Below are 22,562 nucleotides of genomic sequence, written 5' to 3'. Positions count from 1 at the left end.
GACTGGCTTATTTCTCTTAGAATAATGTCTTCAAGGTTCATCCATGTTGTAGCATGTGTCAGAATTTCCTTTGTTCTTAAGGCTGAATAATATTTCGTTGTATACCACATTTTGTTTATCCATTCATCTGTTAATGGATACTTGGGTTGCTTCCACCTTTTGGCTATTGTGAATAATGCTGCAATGAACATGGGTACGCAAATGTCTCTGAGACTTTGCTTTCATTCCTTGGGATATATATCCAGAAGTGGAATTATTGGATCATATGGTATTTCTATTTTTAATATTTTTGAGGAACTTCCATACTGTTTTCCATAACAGCTGCACCATTTTTATATTCCTACCAGCAGTGCACAAGGATTTCAATTTCTCCACATCCTCACCGACACTTTCTGGGTTTTTTGTTTGTTTGTTTTTTTGTTTTGCGGTATGCGGGCCTCTCACTGTTGTGGCCTCTCCCATTGCGGAGCACAGGTTCCAGACGCACAGGCTCAGCGGCCATGGCTCACGGGCCCAGCCGCTCCACGGCATGTGGGATCTTCCCGGACCAGGGCATGAACCCGTGTCCCCTGCATCTGCAGGCGGGCTCTCAACCACTGCGCCACCAGGGAAGCCCTGGTTTTTTGTTAATAGCTATTCTGATATATGTGAAGTGGTTTTCAATTGCATTTCCCTAATGATTTTTGATGTTAAGCATCTTTCATAAGCTTGTTGGCCATTTGTATATCATCTTTGGAGAAATTTCTATTCAAGTCCTTTGCCCATTTTTTTTTCACACACACACGCACTGTATTTTATTTTTACAAGAGATAAACTGACACCAAGCATTGTAAATGGATGACCACAACCAAAGCAACAATGATTGCAATTACCAAACACAAAACACACTCATACTATGTCATCATATTGACATTCAGTCCAGTAATCCTCCACTGTAACAGCTCCATTACTTTGCAGTGAAAAAAAAATTTTTTTTATTTCTGATACACATTTTAAAGTAATAACTAGAATTATGACTTATAACATTATACCAGAACATATAAGATTTTTAGAAATTTCATGTAATGTCCGAAACATTTATATTAACATATTTCCATACAAATAACCCAAAGAAAATTTAGTATTAGTTGGTTTTTTTGTTTGTTTTTTTATACTGCAGGTTCTTATTAGTCATCAATTTTATACACATCATTGTATACGTGTCAATCCCAATCACCCAATTCAGCACACCACCGTCACCACCCCACCACGGTTTTCCCCCCTTGGTGTCTCTACATCTGTGTCTCAACTTTTGCCCTGCAAACCGGTTCATCTGTACCATTTTTCTAGATTCCACATACATGCATTAATATATGATATTTCTTTTTCTCTTTCTGACTTACTTCACTCTGTATGACAGTCTCTAGATCCATCCACGTCTCAACAAATGACTCAGTTTTGTTCCCTTTTATGGCTGAGTAATATTCCATTGTATACATGTACCACATCTTCTTTATCCATTCGTCTGTCAATGGGCATTTAGGTTGCTTCCATGACCTGGCTATTGTAAATAGTGCTGCAATGAACATTGGGGTGCATGTGTCTTTTTGAATTATGGTTTTCTCAGGGTATATTCCCAGTAGTGGGATTGCTGGGTCATATGGTAATTCTATTCTTCATTTTTAAAGGAACCTCCATACTGTTCTCCATAGTGGCTGTATCAATTTACATTCCCACCAACAGTGCAAGAGGATTCCCTTTTCTCCACACCCTCTCCAGCGTTTGTCGTTTATACATTTTCTGATGATGCCCATTCTAACTCATGTGAGGTAATACCTCATTGTAGTTTTGATTTACATTTCTCTAATAATTAGTGATGTTGAGCAGCTTTTCATGTGCTTTGTGGCCATCTGTATGTCTTCTTTGGAGAAATGTCTATTTAGGTCTTCTGCGCATTTTTGAATTGGGTTGTTTGTTTTCTTAATATTGAGCTGCATGAGCTGTTTATATATTTTGGAGATTAATCCTTTGTCCGTGGATTCATTTGCAAATATTTTCTCCCATTCTGAGGGTTGTCTTTTCGTCTTGTTTATGGTTTCCTTTGCTGTACAAAAGCTTTTAAGTTTCACTAGGGACCATTTGTTTATTTTTTTTTTATTTCCATTACTCTAGGAGGTGGATCAAAAAAGTTCCTGCTGTGATTTATGTCAAAGAGTGTTCTTTCTATGTTTTCCTCTAAGTTTTATAGTGTCTGGTCTTACATTTAGGTCTCGAATCCATTCTGAGTTTATTTTTGTGTATGGTGTTAGGGAGTGTTCTAATTTCATTCTTTTACGTGTAGCTGTCCAGCTTTCCCAGCACCACTTATTGAAGAAACTGTCTTTTCTCCATTGTATATCTTTGCCTCCTTTGTCATAGATTAGTTGACCATAGGTGCCTGGGTTTATCTCTGGGCTTTCTATCTTGTTCCATTGATCTATGTTTCTATTTTTGTGCCAGTACCATATTGTCTTGATTACTGTAGCTTTGTAGTATAGTCTGAAGTCAGGGAATCTGATTCCTCCAGCTCCGTTTTTTCCCTCAAGACTGCTTTGTCTATTCAGGGCCTTTTGTGTCTCCATACAAATTTTAAGATGGGGCTTCCCTGGTGGCGAAGTGGTTGAGAATCTGCCTGCCAATGCAGGGGACACAGGTTCGAGCCCTGGTCTGGGAAGATCCCACATGCCACGGAGCAACTAGGCCCGTGAGCCACAATTACTGAGCCTGCGCGTCTGGAGCCTGTGCTCCGCGCAGCAAGAGAGGCCGCAATAGTGAGAGGCCCATGCACCGCGATGAAGAGTGGCCCCCACTTGCTGCAACTAGAGAAAGCCCTCGCACAGAAACAAAGACCCAACACAGCCATAAATAAATAAATAAATAAAATTAACAAAATTTTTTTTAAGATAATTTGTTCTAGTTCCATAAAAATTGCCATTGGTAATTTGATAGGGATTGCGTTGAATCTGTAGATTGCTTTGGGTAGTATAGTCAGTTTCACAGTATTGATTCTTCCAATCCAAGAACTTGGTATCTCTCCATCTGTTGGTATCATCTTTAATTTCTTTCATCAGTGTCTTATAGTTTTCTGCATACAAGTCTTTTGTCTCCTTAGGTAGGTTTATTCCTAGGTATTTTATTCTTTTTGTTGCAGTGGTAAATGGGAGTGTTTCCTTAACTTCTCTTTCAGATTTTTCATCATTAATGTATAGGAATGCAAGAGATTTCTGTGCATTGATTTTGTATCCTGCAACTTTACCAAATTCATTGATTAGCTCTAGTAGTTTTCTGGTAGCATTTTTAGGATTATCTATGTATAGTATCATGTCATCTGCAAACAGTGACAGTTTTACTTCTTCTTTTCCAATCTGTATTCCTTTTATTTCTTTTTCTTCTCTGATTGCCGTGGCTAGGACTTCCAAAACTATGTTGAATGATAGTGGCGAGAGTGGACATCCTTGTCTTGCTCCTGATCTTAGAGGAAATGCTTCCAGTTTTTCACCATTGAGAATGATGTTTGCTGTGGGTTTGTTGTATATGGCCTTTATTATGTTGAGGTAGTTTCCCTCTATGCCCACTTTCTGGAGAGTTTTTATCATAAATGGGTGTTGAATTTTGTCAAAAGCTTTTTTGCATCTATTGAGATGATCACATGGCTTTTATTCTTCGATTTGTTAATATGGTGTATCGCATTGATTGATTTGCATATATTGAAGAATCCTTGCATCCCTGGGATAAATCCCACTTGATCATGGTGTCTGATCCTTTTCACGTGTTGTTGGATTCTGTTTGCTAGTATTTTGTTGAGGGTTTTTGCATCTATATTCATCAGTGATATTGGTCTGTAATTTTCTTTTTTTGTAGTATCTTTGTCTGGTTTTGGTATCAGCGTGGTGGTGGCCTCATAGAATGAATTTCGGAGTGTTCCCTCTTCTGCAATTTTTTGGAAGAGTTTGAGAAGGATGGGTGTTAGCTCTTCTCTAAATGTTTGATGGAATTCACCTGTGAAGCCATCTTGTCCTGGACTTTTGTTTGTTGGAAGATTTTTAGTCACAGTTTCAATTTCATTATTTGTGATTGGTCTGTTCATATTTTCGGTTTCTTCGTGGTTCAGTCTTGGAAGGTTATACCTTTTTAAGAATTTGTCCATTTCTTCCAGATTTTCCATTTTATTGGCATAGAGTTGCTTGTAGTAGTCTCTTAGGGTGCTTTGTATTTCTGTGGTGTCTGTTGTAACTTCTCCTTTTTCTTTTCTAATTTTATTGATTAGAGTCCTCTCCCTCTTTTTGTTGATGAGTCTGGCTAATGGTTTATCAATTTTGTTTATCTTCTCAAAGAACCAGCTTTTAGTTTTATTGATCTTTGCTATTGTTTTCTTTGTTTCTATTTCATTTATTTCTGCTCTGATCTTTATGATTTCTTTCCTTCTGCTAACTTTTGGTTTTGTTTGTTCTTCTTTCTCTAGTTCCTTTAGGTGTCAGGTTAGATTGTTTACTTGAGATTTTTCTTGTTTCTTGAGGTAGGATTGTATTGCTATAAACTTCCCTCTTAGAACTGCTTTTGCTGCATCCCATAGGTTTTGGATCATCGTGTTTTCATTGTCATTTGTCACTAGGTATTTTTTGATTTCCTCTTGGATTTCTTCAGTGATCTCTTGGTTATTTAGTAACATATTGTTTAGGCTCCATGTGTTTGTGCTTTTTATGTTTTTTCCCTGTAATTCATTTGTAATCTCATAGCGTTGTGGTCAGAAAAGATGCTTGGTGTGATTTCAATTTTCTTAAATTTACTGAGGCTTGATTTGTGACCCAAGATGTGATCTGTCCTGAAGAATGTTCCATGTGCGCTTGAGAAGAAAGTGTAATATGCTGATTTTGGATGGAATGTCCTATAAATATCAATTAAATGTATCTGGTCTATTGTGTAATTTAAAGCTCTGTTTCCTTAATTATTTTCATTTTGGATGATCTGTCCATTCGTGTAAGTGAGGTGTTAAAGTCCCCCACTATTATTGTGTTACTGTCGATTTCCTCTTTTATAACTATTAGCAGTTGCCTTATGTATTGAGGTGCCCCTATATTGGGTGCATATATATTTATAATTGTTATATCTTCTTCTTGGATTGATCCCTTGATCATTATGTAATGTCCTTCCTTGTCTCTTGTAACATTCTTTATTTTAAAGTCTACTTTATCTGATATGAGTATTGCTACTCCAGTTTTCTTTTGATTTCCATTTGCATGGAATATCTTTTTCCATCCCCTCACTTTCAGTCTGTATGTGTCCCTAGGTCTGAAGTGGGTCTCTTGTAGACAGCATATAGATGGGTCTTGTTTTTGTATCCATTCAGCAAGCCTGTGTCTTTTGGTTGGAGCATTTAATACATTCACGCTAAAGGTAATTATCGATATGTTTGTTCCTATGACCATTTTCTTAACTGTTTTGGGTTTGTTTTTGTAGGTCCTTTTCTTCTCTTGTGTTTCCCACTTAGAGAAGTTCCTTTAGCATTTGTTGTAGAGCTGGTTTGGTGGTGCTGAATTCTCTTCGCTTTTGCGTGTCTGTAAAGCTTTTTTTTTTTTTTTTTTTTTTTTTTTTGCGGTACACGAGCCTCTCACTGTTGCGGAGCACAGGCTCCGGGTGCGCAGCCTCAGCGGCCATGGCTCACGGGCCTATCCGCTCCGTGGCATGTGGTATCCTCCCGGACCGGGGCACAAACCTGTGTCCTCTGCATTGACAGGCGGATTCTCAACCACTGCGCCACCAGGGAAGCCTGTAAAGCTTTTGATTTCTCCATAGAATCTGAATGAGCTCCTTGACGGGTAGAGTAATCTTGGTTGTAGGTTCTTCCCTTTCATCACTTTAAGTATATCATGCCACTCCCTTCTAGCTTGTAGATTTTCTGCTCAGAAATCAGCTGTTAACCTTATGGGAGTTCCCTTGTATATTATTTGTCATTTTTCCCTTGCTGCTTTCAATAATTTTTCTTTGTCTTTAATTTTTGCCAGTTTGATTACTATGTGTCTCGGCGTGTTTCTCCTTGGGTTTATCCTGTATGGGACTGGCTGGGCTTCCTGGACTTGGGTGGCTATTTCCTTTCCCATGTTAGGGAAGTTTTCAACTATAATGTCTTCAAATATTTTCTCTGGTCCTTTCTCTCCTCTTCTCATTCTGAGACCCCTATAATGTGAATGTTGTTGTGTTTAATGTTGTTCCTGAGGTCTCTTAGGCTGTCTTCATTTCATTTCACTCCTTTTTCTTTAATCTGTTCTGCAGCAGTGAATTCCACCATTCTGTCTTCCAGGTCACTTATCCATTCTTCTACCTCAGTTATTCTGCTATTGATTCCTTCTAGTGTATTTTTCATTTCAGTTATTGTATTGTTTATATCTGTCTGTTTGTTCTTTAATTCTTCTAGGCCTTTGTTAAACATTTCCTGCATCTTCTTGATCTTTGCCTCCCTTCTTTTTCTGAGGTCCTGGATCATCTTCACTATTTTCATTCTGAATTCTTCTGGAAGGTTGTGTATCTCCACTTCATTTAGTTGTTTTTCTGGGTTTTATCTTGTTCATTCATCTGGTACATAGCCCTCTGCCTTTTCATCTTGTCTGTCTTTCTATGAATGTGGTTTTTGTTCCACAGGCTGCAGGATTGTAGTTCTTGCTTCTGCTGTCTGCCTTCTGGTGCATGAGGCTACCTAAGAGGCTTGTGCAATTTCCTGATGGGAGGGACTGGTGGTGGGTAGAGCTGACTATTGCTCTGGTATGCAGAGCTCAGTAAAACTTTAATCCACTTGACTGTTGATGGGTGGGGCTGGGTTCCCTCCCTGTTGGTTGTTTGGCCTGAGGCACCCCAACACTGGAGCCTACCTGGGCTCTTTGGTGTGGCTAATGACAGACTCTGGGAGGGCTCATGCCAACGAGTGCTTCCCAGAACTTCTGCTGCCAGTGTCCTTGTCCCCACGGTGAAACAGAGAACCCCCCTGCCTCTGCAGGAGACCCTCCAACACTAGCATGTAGGTCTGGTTCAGTCTCCTGTGGGGTCACTACTCCTTCTCCTGGGTCCCAATGCGCACACTACTTTGTGTGTGCCCTCCAAGGGTGGAGTCGCTGTTTCCCCCAGTCCTGTCAAAGTCCTGCAGTCAAATCCCACTATCCTTCAAAATGTGATTCTCTAGGAATCCTCCTCCTGTTGCCGGACCCCCAGGTTAGGAAGCCTGACGTGGGGCTCAGAACCTTCACTCCAGTGGGTGGACTTCTGTGGTATAAGTGTTCGCCAGTCTGTGAGTCACCCACCCACCAGTTATGGGATTTGATTTTACTGTGATTGCGCCCCTCCTACGATCTCATTGTGGCTTCTCCTTTGTCTTTGGATGTGGGGTATTTTTTTTGGTGAGTTCCAGTGTCTTCCTTTCGATGATTGTCCAGCAGCTTGTTGTGATTCTGGTGTTCTCGCAAGAGGGAGTGAGAGCACGTCCTTCTACTCTGCCATCTTGTTTTCGACTCCCTTTGCCCATTTTTAAATCAGGTTATTTGTTATTTTGTTGCCAAGCTGTAAATATTCTTTATATATCTTAGATATTAACCCCATTATCAGATATATGATTTGTAAATATTTTCTCCCATTCATAGGTTGCCTTCTCTGTTAATTATGTCCTATGATGCATAAAAGTTTTTAATTTTGATGTAATCCAATATATCTATTTTTCTGTGTTGTTACCTGTGCTTTTGGTGTCATAGCAAAAAATTATTGCCAAATACAATACAATTTCATGAAGATCTCTTAAGATTTCTTATAAGTGTTTTATGGTTTGGGCTCTTATATTTAGGTCTTTGATCCATTTTTGAGGTAATTTTTGCACATGGTGTTAGGTAAGGGTGCAACTTCTTTTTTTTCCAAAATATTATTTATAACTAATTTGGCAGCAAAACATGACTTACACTTATTATGAAGCTGTTTATTGTCTTCATATGCATGAATATTCATACCCTTCACCGCAGAAATATTTGATTTCAAGGTGCTGCCCCAGACTCCACTGGATCTATTACATGAGTTCCAAATCCAAAATTTTCAAAATCCCGAAATGCGCCTACCACCAAAAATTTCAGATATATGGGATGGTGGACCTCCAGTACATTTTCCAGTGAATATCAAGTTCTGGAATTTTCAAGCTGGGAGAGACATAGAGTTCCACATGATGTCATCACGTGCACTCTGTCACCTTATGATGAATAGAATGAAGCTCAGGGCCGTTGTAGGGTTAGAGCTGTAACTCAAGTCTCACACCAAACTCAGCAAAAGTGCATTTTGAGTCTGATCATTTTTAAAACAAATTTATGACCTAGGTAAAATAATGAAGCTTAAATGACTTACAGTGGCAGCAAAAAAAGCCAAAAATAATTCTTAAAGCAAGGCAATCAAAATGAATTACATCTATGGTAATAAAATACTTTGAGCTAATGGTTGTAAATGATGATGTCTAAAGGAGTACAGTAATTAGTCACACAGTGTAAGATGCATTATTCATTTACTTATTCATTCAATGAGCATTTATTAAGCATCTACTAAGTGTCAGAAACGTGCCTGGGAACTAGATAGGCTCTTCTAAAAAGTGTGCTTCATGCATTTTATTGGAGTTTTTTCTGTGTTTATTTTAACTCCCAACACATGTTTATTGAATTGTTGCTATGTCTAATGAACCGTAGACTGAATCTGGAGATATCTTGCATTAGGTCAAGCAGCATTCCCTCAGTGTTGAGCAAGAGAAGGAGGCTGAAGTCTCGAGGATACAAGATGCCTCTTCTTAGCCTTCTCACCATCTCCTCTGCCCCCTCACTGGTCTGAACCACCATCTTGCGCGCGGGCTACTACAGTTGCTTTATAACTTGTGTCCCTGCTTCAGCCGTTATTCTCAGAATAGCAGCTGGAGGGAGTTGTTGGAAATTTATGTGAGCCAGGTCACATTTCCTCAGAACCCTGCCACGATTCCCATCTTCCGAAGAAAAGGAGTACACATCCTTAGGATGGCCTACCAGGTCCTTTCCCCCTCAGGCCTCCCGCCCTCTGCTCTGCCCTCTGCCCAGGCTGCTCCCTCTGCCCGCATCACTCTCCCCAGGAATCTGCATGATTACTACCCCTCTCCTTTGCTCAAGTGAAGCTGCCCTGATGACCTTATTTAAAATTGCAACCCACTCTGCCTCCACCGTCCCGCACTCTTGATCCTCTCTTCACAGATCTTCTTTTCACCTTGTAACAAACAGTATAACTCACCTGTTTGTGATGCTTATGGCTGTTGTCTGTTTCTACAAGGGCAGGAGCCTCTTTGTTCACTGATGCCTCCCAAGCAAGCACTTAGAACAGTGCCTGGCACACGCAGGCGCCCTGGAAACGGACCAATGATGAAGAGTGCATCGTGTGACTGGAGTGCACGGTGACAGGTGAAAGGCTTCAGAGGGAGGAACAGATAATTTCTGTGTTCAAGCTTGGCCCCCACGGACCAGCAGTAGGAGGTCATAGAAAGGCTTAAGGGGGTGAGTGTCACGGTCAGGGCTCCACCTGCTCCAGAGCAGAGAGTGGACTAGAGTGGGGCAGGATCAGAGGTGGGAGCGCAGGTGACTCTTCCCCACTACCCATTCTTCTTATTGCCATTTTTCCCCCTCAGAGTACATTGAGGATCATTCTGTCCAGTGGTTCTGAAACAGGGGCGTTTTTATCTTCTGGAAGACATTTGGCATTGTGTGGAGACATTTTTGATTATCAACTGGGAGGGTGCTACTGGCATTCCTGAGGCCAGGGACGCTGCTAAACATCCTAAAATGACATATTGCAATGTTAGACACCGCGACTAAGAATTAGCCAGCCCCTAATGTTCACAGTGCCGCAACTGAGAAACCCTGGTGTAGAAGGTTCAAAGGACCAACTCTCAAATCTGAAAGCAGCCTTGTTGGTGATAGAAACAAAACAAGTATCTTCTGTGGTTCTCCTGGTCCCCTGAGTGCTTCATTGCTCACCTCCACTCCCATCGTATCCATCACCTCTCCCTGTCTGCTCACCTTTGTCCTTTATGGCCTCCTGCGTCACTGGTGTTCTGAGCAAGTGGAAGCCCTGCAGAGGAACGTGCAGGAGCTGCGGGTGGTGAGGTGTGCCACCCGAGGAGCGTCGCCTGTTGTTTGTTCAGGCTTGGTGTGGGACGTGGTGTCAGAGAAGCAGAGGCTGACTGTCTGGTTTGTTCTGGTAGTAAGTCCCCTGTAAACACTCTGACCGAGCCGGCCTCCTACAAAGACCAGCCTGGGTGTTCCTTCCCTGGGGTGAAGGCAGCGGGCTTGGCAGTGTGTTTCTGTCCTCTGGGGTCCCGTTAGGCTGTGTGGATCCTTCAGTATTCCTGAGGCTATGGGATTTGGGATCCTGAGGAGTGGATTTTGTAGAGAGTATCTGCTGGAAGTTCTCAGGCAGAGAGCCCTTGTAAACAGGAGCAGCAGGCCATGGGCACTTCATGCTGCAGGCTCGTGGTGCTTTGTGCTAGGCGCTCTGCATGCAGGATCCCGTATTTCCTGCAGCAGCTCTGGGGGTCCCCAGGCACGGCTGGCTCCCGGGGCATGAGCTCTGCCTACTTGCAGGAGGGCCCTACACTTGGTTTAGTGCTTGCTGTCATCATCTTGAAATTCTTTTTTTTTTTTTTTAACATCTTTATTGGGGTATAATTGCTTTACAATGGTGTGTTAGTTTCTGCTTTATAACAAAGTGAATCAGTTAAACATATACATATGTTCCCATATCTCTTCCCTCTTGATCTTGAAATTCTTAATCAGTTTTAAACAAGGGGACCTCACATTTCCCTTTTGTACTGGGCTCTGTGAATCATAAAGCCACTCCTGTTCCCTGGTCATTGGTGCTCACGAATCCCTGGGGAGATGCCCGCCTTCCCTCCCTCTTGTTCCCCTTAGGTTCCGAACTCTGCCTTCCACATTGCCCTAGGCCGCCAGAGCCCCTGGCCCACCTCCAGACTCCCTAGGCACCTCAGCCACCTCCTGCTGGTTGTGGGGGGGGGCGCAGTTTTTCCACACCCGCTCCCAACACTCCCTCTTCCCTCTGAGTGAAATCTCTCTCCCTCTTGTCCTTTTATTACCTTTTATCTGGGGCGCTCCTTAGTACTTCACCTTTAATAAGATTAGGTTGGTAGGAGAAGGCCATCATGCTCTCTTGTTTGATCTTTGGTACCATGTCCTGGGTGCGCATCCACAGAGAAGGGAAATACCTTTGTGGGGAAGAGAGTTTGCTCCAGACTGGCACTGCCTGAATCCTCATTTTATCTCCATCACCTGCTTGCTCTGGGACTTGGGGCAAATAAGGTAAACTGTCTGTGCTGTAATTTCCTCATTTATATATTTCCTGTCCCTACCTATGGCCTGGTGCTGTCCGAGGGCCTCCTCCTGAGTCACTGTGAGCCTTCCTGGGCACATGTGCAAAGCTCTGGGTGCAGGGCTGGGAATGTCTGGGAGAACCGTTCCTGCCCATTTACAGAACTTGCTTGTTTGACTCCAAAAGGATTTCTCAAAGTTGCACTTATTTTTGGCTATCTGCTCATCAGGCGTTCAGCTTTCTAATCTACTAGAGTGGAGTTTTCCAACGTTTGGTTGAAGAACCACTGCATTAGAATCAGCCTGGAAATCTGAATTTTCAGCAGTCTGACTAAAGTCTGAGAACGCACACTAGTTTGGGAACAGCTTGATAGTGGTTGGTTCTCAACAAGTGGTTCTCAGCCCTGGTGAGCTAAAAATAACTATGCCCAGCTCCACTCCAGAGCAACTGAGAGGAACTTCTGAGTAGGGTCCAGGCATCCATGTTTTGTTTTGTTTTGTTTTGTTTTGTTTTCGCCCACGCCGCGAGGCTTGTGGGGATCCTAGTTCCCCGACCAGGGATCGAACCCGCCCCCTCAGCAGTGAAAGCACAGAGTCCTAACCACTGGACTGCCAGGGAATTCCCTGGGCATCCCTGTTTTAAAAACACTTTCTGTGTAGTTTCTGATGGACAGTAAGTGTTGGAGCAACTGCTCTTGGCCCTTTACCATATATCAGGCCTTGGTGCACCAGATTTAAGAACACTAATAAGTATCAATACCAACCCCCTCCCAGCTGCCAGTCTTCCCTTCTTGGGCCAAACAACTGAGGGAAATAAACCATTTTATTCTCCAAAGAGTTCTCTTTGTCAGATATAGCCTTTCCTTCTGAGAGTCGGCAGTGCTGGCACATCAAAATGACCTAGAGAGGTGGGATAGGGAGGGTGGGAGGGAGGCTCAAGAGGGAGGGGATATGTATGCATATGGCTGATTCACTTTGGTGTACAACAGAAACTAACACAGTATTGTAAAGCAATTATACTCCAGTAAAGGTCTATTTAAAAAAATGGTAACAAACAACACAACAAATAAGTTGTAACACAAGGATGTAACTAAGAGACTCAAGGAAAGGCAAAAGCAGCAACTTCATAGCTCGTGGTGCTGACCCTGCCTGGGGATGGAATCTGACCACACGCACAGCAGGTTGTTCTCCATTGAGATGTGAACTCAATAAAAACCTGCTGGGTAAAAATAATAACAACTGATATTTATTGATTAGTTCCCTAAGTAGCAGCCACTGGGTCAAGTGTTTAAATATACGATTGCATTGAATCCTCGTAACAGGGCTGTGATGTGTGAGTGCTAATATTCTCTGCAGTTTACAGGTAGGGCAACTGAAGCTTTGAAAGGTTAAATGCTTGCCATGTCACAGAGCTGGGCTATAAATCCAGTCCATGTACTTAACCATTCAATGACCTAGTGGAAAATAAGCAATGTCCTTTAGGTCTGTGTTGATACTCATGATACTCATGGACTAGATCTCCCATGCCCAGGTTTCAGAATTGTCACAGAGGGGATTGAAAGGATACTGTTTCCCACTCCCTGGTCTGAGTATAAAATCCGGGCAAAGGGCTGGTGAGAATTTGATCTTAGCCTCTAGGATTTTTATGTTGAGGTGGGTGGTTGCTCTCTACTGCCATCTGCTGGCTGTCTGGACCAAGCACAGGCCAGAACCCCGCATTTCTCATCGTAGAGCGAGCGGCCGAGAAGGCCCCCGTGTCCAAAATGTGCACCCCTCACCAATTCAGCAAAATGCTTTCAGTTCATTCTGTCAAGAGTCTCTGAAACATGCACTTTTTAAGAAGAAAGGAGAATTTCTGTAGTTTAAAATAATTAGGATGGTTTTCCCTGGCTCTCTTTTCACTCCTGGTGGATTTCTAACCGTAGTCCAGATAATACCCTATATTTGTCTGACTCCCAGAGCAGAAGATAAAGAAACAAAGCCAACTTAATACTTCACAAAGCAATGGTCACCTCGGCCAGCCTGAGGTGACCAATAACATTCCTAAACGGGACGTTATTAGGAAACTTGAATACAGCTCTCTATCCACTGAGGTGTCCTTAGGAAGTCATTCCTTTTTTTAAATTTTTTAAAATTTTTTTGTTGTTTAATTCTTATTTATTTATTTTTAACATCTTTATTGGAGTATAATTGCTTCACAATGGTGTGTTAGTTTCTGCTTTATAACAAACTGAATCAGCCACACATATACATACGTTACCATATCTTCTCCCTCCTAGGTCTCCCTCCCTCCCACTCTCCCTATCCCACCCCCCCAGGCGGTCACAAAGCACTGAGCTGATCTCCCCACGCCATCCGGCTGCTTCCCACCAGCTATCCACCTCACGCCCAGTAGTGTATATCATGCCACTCTCCCACCCCGTCACAGCTTACCCCTCCCCCCCATATCCTCAAGTCCATTCTCTAGTAGGTCTGTGTCTTTATTCCCATCTTACCCCTAGGTTCTACATGACCTTTTTTTTCTTAGATTCCGTATATATGTGTTAGCATATGGTATTTATTTTTCTCTTTCTGACTTACTTCACTCTGTATGACAGACTTTATGTCCATCCACCTCACTACAAATAACTCAATTTCATTTCTTTTTATGGCTGAGTAATATTCCATTGTATATATGTGCCACATCTTCTTTATCCATTCATCCGATGATGGACACTTAGGTTGCTTCCATCTCCTGGCTATTGTAAATAGAGCTGTAATGAACATTTTGGTGCATGACTGTTTTTGAATTATGGTTTTCTCAGGGTATATGCCCTGTAGTGGGATTGCTGGGTCGTATGGTAGTTCAATGCAATCCCTATCAAACTACCAATGGCATTTTTCACAGAACTAAAAATTTCTCAATTTGTATGGAAACACAAAATACCCCAAATAGCCAAAGCAATCTTGCAAACGAAAAATGGAGCTGGAGGAATCAGGCTTCCTGACTTCAGACTATACTACAAAGCTATAGTAATGAAGACAGTATGATACTGGCACAAAAACAGAAATATAGATCAATGGAACAGAATAGAAAGGCCAGAGATAAACCCACATATATATGGCCACCTTATCTTTGATAAAGGAGGCAAAAATATGCAATGGAGAAAAGATAGCCTCTTCAATAAGTAGTGCTGGGACAACTGGATGGCTACATGTAAAATAATGAAATTAGAACACTTCCTAACACCATACACAAAAATAAAATGGATTAAAGACCTGAATGTAAGGCCAGACACTATAAAACTCTTAGAGGAAAACATAGGCAGAACACTCTATGACATAAATCACAGCAAGATCCTTTTTGATCCACCTCCTAGAGAAATGGAAATAAAAACAAAAATAAACAAATGGGACCTAATGAAATTTAAAAGCTTTTGCACAGCAAAGGAAACCATAAACAAGACCAAAAGACAACCCTCAGAATGGGAGAAAATATTTGCAAATGAAGCAACTGACAAAGGATTAATCTCCAAAATTTACAAGTCATTCCTATTTTAAATGGTTCTCTGGGAAGTGAGAGTGGCCTAGCATCCTGTCTGTCTCTGTAGGTAGAGCCCTGGGGTCGACTTGTCTGATGTGACAAAATCCAATTTATCTCTTTGAAGAACTGAGTGTTTGTGGAGATCCTGAGCTGGTCTCCAGAGAAAATGTTCACAGCTCATTAGGTTTATGTTGCAAACAATGAAAATGAAACGACTCCTCCCCTGGTTCTCTCTCTCTCCTTCTTCCCCTACCCCTACTTAGTCAGAAATAATCCATTATCAGTTTAAGTTCATTGCCTTTGCTACATGTAAATCTTCTCCCTTTTGTTGGTTAGTTCAGTGGAACACTTTTTTTCAAATGAAATCCGCTAGAAAACACAGACTGTGAGTTGTTGAGGGAAAAGCAGGGGTTGGATCCTCAGACTCTGCCTCTCGCCCCTCATTTCCCTGCGCTCTCCTTGCCAGGCCCCTGCGGCTCTTTTAGGAATCCAAGAACTCCCTGGACACAGTCTGAAAACACAGTTGGGTGCTGTGTAGTTGGACTGCCTCATCAGTCTAGGCTGAGGTGGAAGGTTCTTTTTTGTTCTAAACCTCTTAAAGACAAAGCAAATATTTTTAAAATGTTAACACATTGATTCCATGTGATGGGTTGTTGTTATAATATTCTTGACCTTTCTGAATTTGTTCCCCAAACAAGAAGTTAAAAAATAGTGGGGGTGGTGGGGAGAAAAATGTTTGTACGCTGGATCAAATACAGTGCTGGTCCTTTGGAAGAAATTCTGTTTTCAAGCCATTTAGTCTTAGGGGATGGAGGAATACACTGTTGGAGGAAAATGGGAAGAACTGGCCTGTTCATGCTTGTAGTAGTGCCTTGGGTGCCAGGCCTGCTTGGAAAGGGTGAGTCTTTAGGACAGTCAATGGAATTATAAAAGGATTGTGCTTTGAGTATTTTGATAACAGTTAAAATATGTAACATTGCTAAGATATATAAGATGTGTATATATATAGCTGTATATATGTATGTATATATCATTTTTACTGATATAAATGACATATAACAGTTTCAGGTATACAACATGATGATTATATACAATGTGTGTATATGTATAATATATATTATATTACATATATTATAATATGTATGTATTATATGTGTTGTCTATACATAATGGATATATTTGTCTCAAAGCAATGACCACAATAAGCCTAGTTAATGTCCATTACCACACATAGTTACAAATTTTTATTCTTGTGATGAAAACTTTTAAAATCCACTTTCAAGATACATTAGCTACTCTCAAATATACGTTACGATATTACTAAATGTACATCGTACATGTTCATCATGCTGTCCATTACACCCCCAGGACCTGTTTATTTTGTAACTGGAAGTTTGTGCCTCTGACTACCTTCACCCATTTTGCCTACTGCCCACCCCTACCTCTGGCAATCACCAATCTGTTCTCTGTATCTGTGAGTTTTTTGGGTTTGTTTTTACTTTTATATTTTAGATTCCACATAAAAGTGAGATCATACAGTATTTGTCTTTCTCTGTCTGACTTATTTTGCTTAGCAGTATGCCTTCAAAAGTCACCCATGTTGTCCCAAATAGCAATAATTCCTTTTTTTGTAGCTGAATGATATTCTGTTGTATATGTATGTATCACATTTTCTTTATCCATTGATGGACGCTTAGGTTGTTTGCATGTCATGGCTATTGTGAGTAATGTTGCAGTGAACATGGGGGTGCAGATGCCTTTTAGAGTTAGTGTTTTTGTTTGCTTCAGAAGCAGCAGTGTTGGATCATACAGTAGTTCTATTTTTAATTTTTGAGGAACCTCCATGGTGTTACCCATAGTGGCTATACCAATTTACATTCCCACAGTGCCCAAGTGTTCCCTTTGCCCCACATTCTTGCCAACACTTGTTATTTCTTGTCTTTTTGAAAAAATAACAGCCACTGTAATAAGTATGAGATAACATCTCATTATGGTTTTGGTTTTTGTGTTTTCGGCTGCACCCTGCAGCTTGCAGGGTCTTAGTCCCCTGACCAGGGATCAGACCCCTGCCCCCTGCAGTGGAAGCATGGCGTCCTAACCACTGGACCGCCAAGGAATTCCCTCATTGTGGTTTTGATTTGCAGTTCTCTGATGATTAGGGATGTGGAGCATCATTTCTTGTTTCTGTTGACTATCTGTATGTCTTCTTTGGGAAAGTGTCTATTCAGATCCTCTGCCCATTTTTTAATCAGATTGTTTGGGGGTTTTTGCTATTGAGTTGTATGAGTTCTCTATATATTTTGGATATTAACCGCTTATCAGATGTATGATTTGCAAATATCTTCTCCCATTTGGTAGGTTGCCTTACCATTTTGTTGATGGTTTCCTTTGCTGTGCAGAAGCTTTCTAGTTTGATGTAGTCTCACTTGTTTACTTTTGCTTTTGTTGTTTCTGCTTTTGGTGTCAGAGCCAAAAAATTATAGCCAAGACTGATGTCAAAGAGCTTACCACCTATGTTTTCATCTAGGAGTTTTATGTTTTCAGGTCTTATATTCAAGTCTTTAATCCATTTTGAGTTTATTTTATATGTTTCTTTTGCATGTGGCTGTCTAGTTTTCCCAACACCATTTATGGCAGAAACTGTCCTTTCCCTATTGTATATTCATAAAATGAATATATATATCTCTGCTTACAAATGTCTGGCTCCTCCTTAGAGTGCAAAATCCATGAGGGCATGAGCCTGGCTTGTTTACTGTTCAGGCTCCAGTCTTGGGCATGTAATAGGTGCTCAATAAAAATTTTTTGTATAAATAAATGAATATATCCTTCCTTCTTTGAAGGGTCTTGTTGAGGGTGGAGATGTTGTCTTTTATTTCTTGGTCTCTCCAAGACTTGAGAAATGTTTGTGATTTGAATGTTTTATTTTATTCATTCATCAATTCTTATTGAGCATCTACCACATGCCAGACACTGTGCTAGGTACTGAGGATACAGCAGTGTATAAAACTGAGAAAACTCTTGTTTTCACAGACATTAGTGAGAGGAAATGGACAATGAATATAATAAACTAGTAAATTCTTTAAATTTTTTTGCCAATTTTGGAATATAATTAATATCCCTATTTACTTCCTATTTCTGAAGAACAAAGTATTATACCTTTCCTGTAATAAAATTGTAGATGATGCAAAGCCTGCTGGGGAGACAACAAATTCACCCCCTTCCTAGAGAAAATAAGAACATGTTAATAATAAGGCATGGGAAAAAGATAAGGATGAGAAAGGGACAGTAGCAAAAGGATTGTTTCCTCCTTAGCTGAGCTTCCTGCCCTGTTAGCCTGCCATCTTATCCCGACTGCTTTCCCCACACATCTGTCCTTTTCAATCTTGAAAGCCCGTCGTGATGTTTGCAGTGGAGGATTTTGAGTGACCCTGAACTAGCCGTTGCCAAGGTATCCCTACTTACTACTCACAGCAGGAATAATAAATCTGCCTGTGTGCTGTCTCCTTCCATTTCAAGACACATAATAATGATTTCAGAGCAAGAAGTAAAGAGAGTTATCTCATGTAATAATAGCCTTGTACCTTAAAAAAAAAATACTTTTTGTAAACAAATTCATTATCTCATTGGATACTTTCAAGACCACAGTGAGTTGAGATGAGGATTTCAGGAACTTCCCTGGTGGCGCAGTGGTTAAGAATCCGCCTGCCAATGCAAGAGACACGGGTTTGAGCCCTGGTCCAGGAAGATCGCACATGTCACAGAGCAGCTAAGCCCGTGCACCACAACTGCTGAGCCTGTGCTCTGGAGCCCGTGAGCCACAATTACTAAGCCTGTGTGCCACAACTACTGAAGCCTGCGTGCCTAGAGCCCATGCTCCACAACAAGAGAAGCCACTGCAATGAGAAGCCCGTGCACTGCAGTGAAGAGTAGCCCCTGCTCACCGTAACTAGAGAAAGCCCGCACACAGCAGCGAAGACCCAACACAGCCAAAAATAAGTATTAAAAATAAATGAGGATTTCAGTTATGGTGTCCAGATACCCCCAATTAAACCTTATATTGTCCCATCATTTGTCCTGGATTTTTTTTAACAGACTTTATTTTTTTTAGAGCAGTTTTAGGTTCACAGCAAAATTGAATGGAAGGTACAGAGATTTCTCATTTACCTCTGTCCTCATACACACACAGCCTCCCTATCAACATTGCCCACCAGAATGGTACATTGGTTACAGTGGATGAACCTGCATTGACATATCATCACCGAAAGCCTATAGCTCACATTAGGGTTCACTGTTGGTGTTGTATATTCTGTGAGTTTTGACGCATGTATAATAACATATACCTACCATTATAGGTCCTACGGAGTTTCATGGCCCTAAAAACCTTCTGTGTGTCTGCCTATTCGTCCCTCTGTCCTAGACCTTTCATTCTGTGATAAAGTGTCATTATAATTTTAGATTTGAAAATATTTTTGATAGAATTATTTAATAGGTTTTTCATTATAGTAAAGCTGCTTTCTTGGTTAATAAATATTTTACAAAGTTATGTAAATTTAATGATTTCTAGAGCCTACTTTTACTTGCAGAGGGGTCCTGATTTGGATGATAAATTACATGGTCTCCATAATTACAATCTGCATTTAAGGGGAGAAAAACTGGTCCCCAGAGAAAAGGGGACTCTCCCTGGTATGTCTGGCCAATCGGGTGTAGAGCAGGACTGAAGTCCAGGTGTTCTGATTTCTGGCATTTTCTACACAAAAGACACAAAGCCAGACGGGGAGACAAGTCAGATCTCAAAGCTTATCACATCCTTAAGTAGTTTAAAGTTATGAAAGTGGGATTGCTTCTGCATTTCTAATTCAGACGTGAGAAAATTCACTATGTACGTAAATAATGTAGCCGGTGAGGAATAGAACAGACTGAGAGAAGCCCAGATCAACACGCAGGCAGGCAGGTGGGGATCTGCCTGAAGAGGATGGAATAATACGGAGGAAGGTTGGGTTTAAAAGGGAGTACTGTGCTCTTAGAGAAGATTCCATAAATCGTTAAGTCAGTGAGGAAAAACATCTTCAGATGTTTGATGGTATTCTGAGACTGAAATTAGAGTTTCATTTGCATATTTCTGGGACACGGATGCATCTATTTATCCAGCAGAATGAGTCTAGGTTCTGATCAAATACATACTGAACTTGCCTAATATGATAATCAACCGTCCTGTAGTATCACCCACGTATAATTTTATTACAATGTTAGCATCCTAAAGATTGAAGTGATTATTAACTTTTCCATAGCAAATGAGAAGGAAATTGTTTCATAGAGGGTTAGGTTTTCATAAAGACCAATTCCTGTTCTTATATTCACTTTAAGGTGTTGTATTTAATATAGACCCTGCTGTAGAAACACAGTTAGCCTAAGTCAGACAGGAAAGAGCAATCACTCCTTTACAGAATAAATCACAAGGGGTCGGGGGAACAACTAACACACAGAAGGCAGTGGTCAATAACACAGGGTGGTGTGTGGAGTTGATTCTCCACCCCCAGGCACTGTTCAGATGTGTTGCCTTAGGTGCTATCCCGGTGACAGGGTATTAACTTTAGGTGTTTTATTTGTGAATGGTGTGGAGATATGCGTTTATTTTATTCATTTATTTTCGTCAGGCCTCTCTATCCGGAGTGTGTGCTGGAAAGCAGACCGCCTTCTAGCAGGGACCCAGGACAGCGAGATATTTGAAGTGATCGTGCGAGAACGGGACAAGCCAATGCTGATCCTGCAGGGCCACTGTGAGGGGGAGCTCTGGGCTCTGGCCCTGCACCCCAAGAAGCCGCTGGCTGTGACAGGCAGCGATGACCGCTCTGTCAGGTGAGGCCCTAGAAGTGGTGGCTGTAACCTCACTCACCTCCCTGGGATAACAGATTCAGTTTGCCCAAATTTGTTTATTACTTTCAGAGAAGGATAACCCACAGTGCAGAACCTCACAATTTCCAAACAGAATGTTAAGCCATTTTGCTTAACAACAGTTGGCTTCTTGACCTTTTCTTGTTGCTATCTTTCTTTGGCTCCATCTTAAGTCAAGAATATGTTCTTAGAAGTGAAAATTCACTGCTGCTGGTTAGATTGGCCTCCAGGTCTCCTCCAGCTGAAGATGTAAGCTGAGTGCACTCATCTGTGATAAGATCATGTTTCTTTCTGTACCTTCGGTCCTGCTGGAGGCAGCCTGGCAATTTCACAGCTGAGTCACTCATCAGTTTAGTCACAGACTAAACATCACCAAGAGAACTGAAATTCTGATTTTCAAAGTCGTCTTCATCACGTGAGTCATTAATTCTTTCTTTGCTCAAAATTCCCTGTGAGAATTTACAATGTCTTCAGATCAAAGGAAAGTGCGGGTTCCTAAGAAAATATGCCCATTTTTTTAGGGCCTCAAGTGTTCTCACTATGGATCACCTGTTATTTGAGAACACGACAGTAGTAACATGAGCAAAGTGATTATGCTTCCACTGTTCTTGAGACTGTTGAAAGACTGATTTGAAAGTGTGAGATGAAGACTATTCCACTGATTCCAGTATTTCCGTACTACTGAGCTTTAAGTGTGCTCAGCAATAAGCAGGCCAGAAAGAGAGTCCGTGACAGTGAGAGGAAGAGACTGATTGATATTCAGTTGATGGATTACTGCTTCTGGGTTTGAATAGCTAAAGTGGAGCACTGTATACTAGACTAAAGGTCACTGCTCCCCCCCCCCCGCCCTTATTCTGTATGTTTGTGAATTGAATCCAGTTGCAATGGGTATACTCATTAGAAAAGCATAAATCCAAAGATAAAACCATTTTTGAGTTTCTGCTGAGCACTAAAGCCTCATCAATCTAAAAATCAGTGAAAACGATTACAGTTTTCTCTTCATGTGACATAAATGTTTATTTGGCTTTTACTTCTCTACACTCACTTCCTCCTCCTCTCTTCCTTTTCCTTCCATTACTCTGAGCCAAACCAATGCCAAGTTATTCAGACACCCAAGAAACTCGATTCATACCCATCCAGATAGAAGGGACTTCAAGGAAGTTTTTGGCTTTTATATTTTAACAACTGTGTTGAGTCTTAGAATTGCAAAGAGCCCTTACTGCCAGAATTTGTATTACTTTCCTTAACCATTAATTTGGCTAAAGTTTTAAATGGCATTTTTACACTGAGTATTGAAATGTAGGAAGGGTATAAGTCATAATTTCTTGATAAAGATTAGCTTAGCGGCTTTATAAGATTAGTGCAGTTTGCTGAGGAGTGATGGTTTCTTCATGCTAGTCAAGCAAAGCTTACATTGCTTAAAATAGTACAAGGCTAAAAGCAGCGTGAGATTATGAATAATGGACAAGGTATTGAAAGCATACCATAAGCTTTAGGCTGAACAGTGCAGGCTGCCTAAGGGATAAACTATTCACAGCGCAGCCCTGCATTGCAAGGCGCATGCCACCATCCCTCCTGAGGGCGGAATGCATTTAGAGAAATTGCACCGCATTTGACTTATTCGTGGTTCTTTATGACAGGACTTAGATTCTCAGACCCCCTCGCAGATACTGTTGTTTGCACGTTAAGAGAAGACTGTCTTCAGAGTAGTAACAGAGAGAGGTCAGATGCCGCAATTGCGTCTCACATGGAAACCCTTATTTGGGTCTTCAGATGTT

General features: G+C 41.2%; 1 protein-coding gene across 2 annotated transcripts in view; it reads left to right on the top strand.

Annotated features, from left to right (window-relative positions):
- EML6 (EMAP like 6) overlaps positions 1–22,562 on the top strand; it is a 319,300-nt gene that overhangs the window by 161,556 nt on the left and 135,182 nt on the right. For both annotated transcript variants that reach the window (XM_060027575.1, XM_060027574.1), the window contains exon 7: positions 20,547–20,748. In XM_060027575.1, the coding sequence (XP_059883558.1) occupies positions 20,547–20,748 (202 nt within the window). The remainder of the gene's footprint in view (positions 1–20,546; positions 20,749–22,562) is intronic.

This window comes from Delphinus delphis, chromosome 12, assembly GCF_949987515.2.
Source record: "Delphinus delphis chromosome 12, mDelDel1.2, whole genome shotgun sequence".
Taxonomy (NCBI): Eukaryota; Metazoa; Chordata; class Mammalia; order Artiodactyla; family Delphinidae; genus Delphinus; species Delphinus delphis.
This window is presented reverse-complemented; position numbering and strand designations above follow the sequence as displayed.